Source organism: Falco rusticolus, chromosome 4 (assembly GCF_015220075.1).
Source record: "Falco rusticolus isolate bFalRus1 chromosome 4, bFalRus1.pri, whole genome shotgun sequence".
Classification (NCBI taxonomy): domain Eukaryota; kingdom Metazoa; phylum Chordata; class Aves; order Falconiformes; family Falconidae; genus Falco; species Falco rusticolus.
Genome location: NC_051190.1, coordinates 67,522,778 through 67,529,701, shown reverse-complemented (window position 1 = coordinate 67,529,701; position 6,924 = coordinate 67,522,778). Strand labels below are relative to the sequence as shown.

General features: G+C 49.1%; 1 protein-coding gene across 1 annotated transcript; it reads left to right on the top strand.

The window, feature by feature from the left end:
• Positions 1 to 3,083: 3,083 nt before the first annotated feature.
• On the top strand, positions 3,084 to 6,111 carry LOC119146326 (lysozyme C, milk isozyme-like; the record flags this gene model as incomplete). Its single annotated transcript, XM_037383832.1, is given in 4 exon segments — positions 3,084 to 3,201; positions 3,309 to 3,566; positions 4,610 to 4,687; positions 5,912 to 6,111. Coding segments are annotated over 4 exon segments (654 nt in total), but the record flags the coding sequence as incomplete, so codon positions are not given.
• Between the last annotated feature and the right edge of the window lie 813 nt (positions 6,112 to 6,924).

The window sequence follows — 6,924 nt, the reverse complement described above, 5'->3', positions numbered from 1 at the left end:
GCCCATTACGGGCTACCAGAGAGCAGATTCCCCATGAGACTTGGGATCTGCAACCTTACCCCATCTCTGCTGGGAGCTGAGGTGAGAGGGTGACAGGCTGTGTGACGGAGGAGCAGTTGGTACCTCCTGTACAGCAATGGTACCTGGCTTCAGGAAACTGAGGCTGGAGGTGCTCAGATCAGGCTGTGCTCCCCACACTCAGCCTGGGTACAGTACAATGCACAGCCGCTCCTATCCGGCTGGGGCTTCCTCCTTCTACCCCTGGAAACCAAAGCCTGGGGATGGGGGCAACTGGCAGACACTGGCAGTTCAAGGAGCATTGAGCCTCCAGCATGTTTTCTGCATGGGCCAAGCATGTGGAGGACACCCTGGTTGCCTTTTACGAGTTTAAATCTAGTCTTGTTGTATTTCCGTGCCTGCAGAAGGAGAAAGAAAGAGGGATATCTTTTGTTAGTTCATTCCCAGGCTCTTAAGTCATGGGGTTAGGGCTGCAGTACTAGGCAGCCGACATTTCTGCAGCAGCAAAGATGAAAGTCAGACAAAATAATCCAAAGAAGTGCTTAACTGTGACTATTAAGTCCCAAAGGATTTATCAGAGTTTACTTTCCTCTGACTTCTAGGAGAGACTTCGGCTGAAGTCCATTAAGCAAATTAAAAAGCAGAACGAAAATAAACACAGATTAATGGAGATAGGAATTTTATGAAGAAAAGGAAACAGCCAGACCTTGTGACAAAGCTCCTGGGCTGCTATTCAGGTTTTAAGGCCCCCAGACCTTATAAATGGAGGAGATTATTCTCTTCATGTTGCCCTGCTGGTAGTCGTAAAAGACAGTTAATAGAATTTTTTTTCCCCCACTGAGAAGTCCTGTAGAAACTCAAGTAATAATATAATCCATAATGTTTCAGCTCAGTGCGTGACATGCGGCTATTTGTTCCTTTGTTTCCAGGCAGGGAATCAAGCTATAAATCTTGTAGTGACACAGATACTGTACTGGGTCTGTGGCATTTTATCTCCTGCTGAAACTGAAACCCATCTGAGCAGCTTCCCACACAATTAAGGACTTGCATGTTAGAACAACCAGGCAGGATTTATGTATTTATTACTTTGGCATCACATTTAATATTTAATCCAGAGGAGATATCACAGACATGTTTGAAACCTCATTTTGCTTGATAAAGAATACTTTGAAACCAAGAAGATATGCAAATTATGTCATTACGGAGTCCTGTTATTTATTGTCTTTAATAGTATAAATTAAAGCAAACGCTCCCATAAGGGGGAGATTCCTTCCGTTGCTCTGCTTCTAAGTGATTTTTTAATTTTCACTAGGCTTACTAGTGTTCATGGCTGAAAACAGAGAGATATCAGAATGGTAAAACAAGAGTAAATAAAGACCTCCACTTCTCTGTGTGGCCAGGCCCTGCCTGAGCTGTGAGGTGGTACCAGCTCACAGGGCAGAACTGGCTTTCCTTGACTCAGCTGAAGATACCAACATGCCAGGAGCAAGCACTGACCACCTGTACAGAAAACCTCTTGGGGTCCTCACCACAAACTGGAGGAAAATGGGCACATTCATGTTTCTTTTTACTGCCTTGACTGGAAGACCCTCTCACTGTCTTCACAGCATCTAACAAGTGTGTAATTTGTCACTTGCCTCGGCTTATTGACTGACCTATGCGCTAATTCTTGGTTTGCCACTTACTCATGGACAACTCTCTGTAGAAACTAAAAACATCTCGCACACAAATTTGCTTGAATTTTGTTCATGGGTTCCTACTTCTACCCAGCTGGAGGCATTGGAAACAGTTCTGCTATGTTCTCCATGAGAAGGTGATATTTCTGTCTGTGCAAATATCCTCCAATATGAGCTTAAAATATAAAATATACCACTGCTGGTAGGCTCACTTGCAGGGCCAGTTTTCAGGTGAAACAGAAAATGAACCTCAGAGGTCTGACCCTGAAAACGACCGCCACAGCTATGATGTTCGCTGGCTGTGCTGGATCCCAGTTCCCCCAGTGTGAGGCAGGGCTCATGGGGCTTCATCCCCAGCTGACAGGGTGGGGGAGTGGGGGTTCTGGAAGGGTGAGCAGTGGCCAGGGGACAGCCCTCTGGGATGCCCACCCAGGCCCAGCCCTGAGCCCCGTTGCTGAAGGTATGGATTCCTCTAGGTATACATGTTTGGGTTTTTTTAAGCAGCCCTTTACTGCCCTTGCCTGCAGACAATGATCACCAGAGGCAGCACTGGAGGTAGCCCTTGCCTCTGCCCCTTGCTGCAAATGGCTCTGCAGGGCTGCAGATGACTCTGGTGGCACGGGCACCTGGGTACAGCCTGCCAGGGCTGCAGGACTGCGCTGCATAGCCAGAAAGCAAATCACCTCGTAGGTTTGGTAAAAGCGGGTGCACAGGGAGGAAGAAAGGAGGGACAAGAGAGTAATAACCACAAGGAAAGGGTCTTAATTTTGTTTGTAAAGTGCAGATTTGAAGTGTTTCCTCAGACAAACACCTGGGACTTGTAGGATATGACTCACCGTGCATGCTGGTATTTGGATAAAAGGCTGATGTGCAAACCGAGGCTAAGGGTTAGCGAGTTTAGGTATGGCAATGAGGTCACTGCACATCACAGCTTCTGCTCAGAGGCTGACCAGCACTAGCGTAAGAGGCTGAGGCGTCTGAGCAGCTAAAGCATGTAACCCTTCCCTTAGTGGGTCCAATTTGTCAGCTTTCCAGTTCCCACAGGACACCTGACTTTTCCCCACTAATATAAGAAAACTGCAAAACGGCAGTGCCTGAAGCGCTCTGTTTTCCACATCTGCACTGATAAAACCTGTTTGTGTCCCAGGCTGTCCAGCATGGCCACGGTGTACGTGCACGCCTGCACACATGGGTGTGTACACCCCAACGGCAGGCGGGAGCAGCCCGGCGTCACCAGAGCCAGCCATGCCACCACCTGCTGGGGAGCTGGTCTTGGATGTCTAACTGTGCTTTATTGCCTGCTTATGCCTTGTTTTTACTTTTTGCCTTGGGGATCCCCAGTGTGCAAGGACCAGCAGCCCTGCAGGAATGGGGTCTCCCCTGCTGCTGCTACTGCTGGCCTTGCTGACTGTGGCCACCAAAGCCAAGGTGTTCAGCTAGTGCAAGCTGGCTCACGTGCTCCAGGAAGAGGGGCTGGATGGTTACAGGGGCTACAGCCTTGCTAACTGTGAGTTTCAGTCCCCTGTCTCCCCACGGCCTTTCCTTCCTGGCTGCTGCCATGCCCATGGCTGGCAGCTGTGGCATAGCCTGAGTGCCTCTTCTGCTCCTGCCCAGGGCTCTGCATGGCTTTTTATAAGAGCACCTTCAACACGGCAGCTCAGAGCATCAAAGGGGATGGCAGTGCCCACTACGGCATCTTCCAGTTCAGCAGCCAGCTGTGGCACACCAGTGACCGCAGACCCTCAGACAATCACTGCAGGATGGCTTGCAGGAGCATGAAAGCACTGCCTCTCCAGGGCCAGCCGCAGAAGAAGCAGCCTGAGGCCTCCCTCTCTGCCCAACTTCACTCCCTGGCCAAAATGGAGCTGGGGGGCATGTGGAGCCCAACCTGGGCAACTCAATGCCTGTGGCCACAGGAAGTTGAGGGTGATGAATGTCCAGGTCCAGCTCCTCTTTTGATCTGTGCAGGGTGTGGGTAGCCCTGCTGACTCCTGAGGCAGTGGAATGAGAGGCCACAGCCATTGCCAGAGGTGTTTCTTCCAAGCAACATAGTGTTGTTGCCCCCAAGCCTTCTCCAGGGTTTCACCTTGCACCTCTTGGCCAGCTCCCTTCCCTTGTTCCATATCCATCCTTTCCTCTCCTGGGGCACTAGGGACCCCAGGGCTCTCTGAGTGTTTTGACTGTGGGTGGAAGATAGGCAATCGTGATTAAGGTGGGTTATGATGTGGGGCTGGATGAGATAAATGCACCCCCCTGGTTGTGGAGTAGTCGGGAAAGTGATCACCCAAGGCTGGTATTACTTCCAGGCAGGTCCAGGTCTTGCCTCTGGGTCTGCCAGCAGTGGGGACCTCCCAGGCACACATGGGAAGGGTTCTGCTGTATCTGATAATCAGATATCCTGCTATATGAGAAAACCCAAGGTCTAGAAGGCTGGGGCTAGACCTCCCGTTCCTGTTCAGACCAAAACCTCCTTTTCCAGATAGGTAGAAAAGCTCCCTAATAGTTGGGGGGGGGTTTTATTATTTATTTTGTTTTATTTCTCTAATAGCAGAACAGGCAGGAAAGGATTGAAATATCATAAGCATAGATGGGTCTGCCTCCCATTTCCCTCCTCTCCTTCCATCTCTCTCTTACATGTGATTATAGAGGGAGGCACACCAGCATTTTCAGGGGGAAATGTGCATTTATGGTTGTTGCTGGCATGCAGAAGCAGATGAGGGTTCCTGCCTGGCAGCATCCAAGCACTTGAGGATGATGGCAGCCTAGCAGTGGGGAGAATGAACAGCATCCAGCCCCACACTGATACCCAGGGCTGCTCAAGTGCCCAGCCCTCGCTACACCCAGTGCAGAAATCTGCTCTGGGCAGGTGTCCTGCCCTCAAGCGAGCTCATGGGACTGTGCTTCTCTCTCTGCAGATCTGCTATTTAGTAACATAACTGATGACATAATCTGTGCCAAAAGAATTATGTTAAATCCACAAGGAATGAATGCCTGCTAAGGGGCTTCAGGGACAGTTTCTTTGACAGGGCTCATGTGTGTTTCTGGAGGAGCATGGAGGAGCATGACTGCCACACAAAGGCAGCACAGACACACCAAAGAGGAGGAACCACAACTTCAGTGCTTTGCAGATGGGTGGGAATGGAGAGGCAAACTTGCACTGCCTCAGCCTCTGCAAAGCATCTCACAAGAAAGACTAGGGAGGAAGGAACAGAGAAAAAGTGTTCCAGAAAACCATCTCGGGTGAAAAATAAATGATTGGTAAATAGTCCATCAGGTACTAGGTTAGCCCTTGAAAATTTCTCTGATAATACTTTCTAAGTCCTTCAGAGTGCTCCTTCCCCCACTTTTTGCTGTCTCTCAGCTGGAAGCACCTAGCATGGAAGCAATTCTTCCCACAGCATCTGGGAGCATTAATCACTGAAATCCTGATGAATCTATATGACAGCCCTTGCTTGGTGTAGCTCTGAACCAACCCTGGGACTCCAGGCTGCTAGAACATAGGGAGCCTGTAAATGGGGAGTAATCAACAGGCTAAGAAAATAGAAGTGGGGGTAGAAGACAATTCCAATGATCATATAAATATGTGGTTATCTGAAGTCCCAAGGCATTTTGTGCAAAAATAGTGGTGTTAACCACTGCATCCTGAATACATTCCAAGTTGAGGGGCAAGATTCTACCTTCAGATTCCCCCTTCCTCCTCGCCACCATTGCTGTTGGACTCATTAGCCTTCTGTGCTTCCTGTGGTGGGCTGATGCAAAGCCTGGCTCACTGCAAAAGCAGCAGCATTTCTGAGTAGAGGTGAGGTAAGTAATTTGTGTGACATACACAGTGAGCAGGCTTAGGGACCCTGTGGTGAGCACTGCTGTGTGCAGTGGTGAGCATGGTCCGCTGTGCCTTCAACGCTGTGCTCAGCTGTAATGTCCCAGTGGAGGAGGGACCCTTGCAGTGGCAGAAGGTGGCAGGACTTGCCATTGCAATTCATTGTTCCCAGCCAGACTTGGAGACAGCTGAGGTGGCATCAAGGGACAGTGATGGCTGCACTCCTCAATGTGAGATGCTCAGCCAGAGTTGGAGGGTCTGCAAGTCCTTCTGCGGGGCTGGTGATGGGAGGTCCCTCATTAGGGAAGACCCTACGAAACACAGAGCCTGCTTGTATTGGGTATGAATTATATCAGTCTAGTACCTAAATAGGCTCTCTTTGCTTCTTTTGTCCTCAGGGAAGGCTGGGCAATGCACTTCAGGGGACGAGACCTGTCTGAGTGGGTGGAAGGATGTGACCTGCGAGAAAGTCCCCAGCTCAGCTCCTCTGCAGCTGATGGGGCTGCCTCTACTCTTCTGCAAGGGGAGGGCTTCCCCCTTGCTGCACAATACTTCTCAGTTAGTATTTGCAAACCAAATACATTCAACAAGGTATAAACTAACTAACAATATAGCATGTTTTTTTTTAAAAAAACAACAACAACAAAACAACTAGACTTTCCATTTTTCCAATGTGATTTAGGGTTCAGTCCCGAAAGACTTTCCCCAGGGGTTTTTTTTGTACATGTTTGAATGGGGCAAGGGGCTGAGGGTCAGGAGCTGGGTAAACAGCAATAGCCTTGGACACAGCTGATTTCTCTGGAGTTTTCAAAGCAAATGAAAAAGAGAAGACCTCAAAAAAAGGATGCAGATTTGCAAGGTTTCCAACACCTCTTATTTATCTATTTGAAATAAAAATGTAGCAAAATACAGCCCAGAATCTTACTCGGTAAAACTTGTATCTGCTCAGCAATGTAAGCTGTTCCTGTGGAAAGCCAAAGTGCTGCACAGCCCTTTCATGACTCTCAGGGCAAAGGAGGCACGCAAGCTCTCCTGCCCACGGTGCAGCTTGTGCTGTAACTGGCCAGTCCTGCAGCTAGATCTCTACAGCAGTCCCTAGCTGTGCATGAAGCTAGCCCTGTGCTGGCCATGTTCCTCCACCATGGAAAAGCCACAGTGCAGTGGAAAGAGATGTCTGGTCTACACAATTGGCTGTGACTCACAGCTGGGAAGATTTGATGCAGGGCCAGAGAGGGTTAAAGAAAAACGGTGGTGGGGGTGGCTGTCACCACAAATGAGTATTAGCTCTGTCTGCTGGGTTTTTTTGAATGCTTGGGAAAGTACAAGAATACAAAGGAGTATTTTTGTATTATGTTGTGGTGGCTGTTCTTGCATTTAAAGGAGAAAAGAGAAAAAAACCCGGAGCAACAT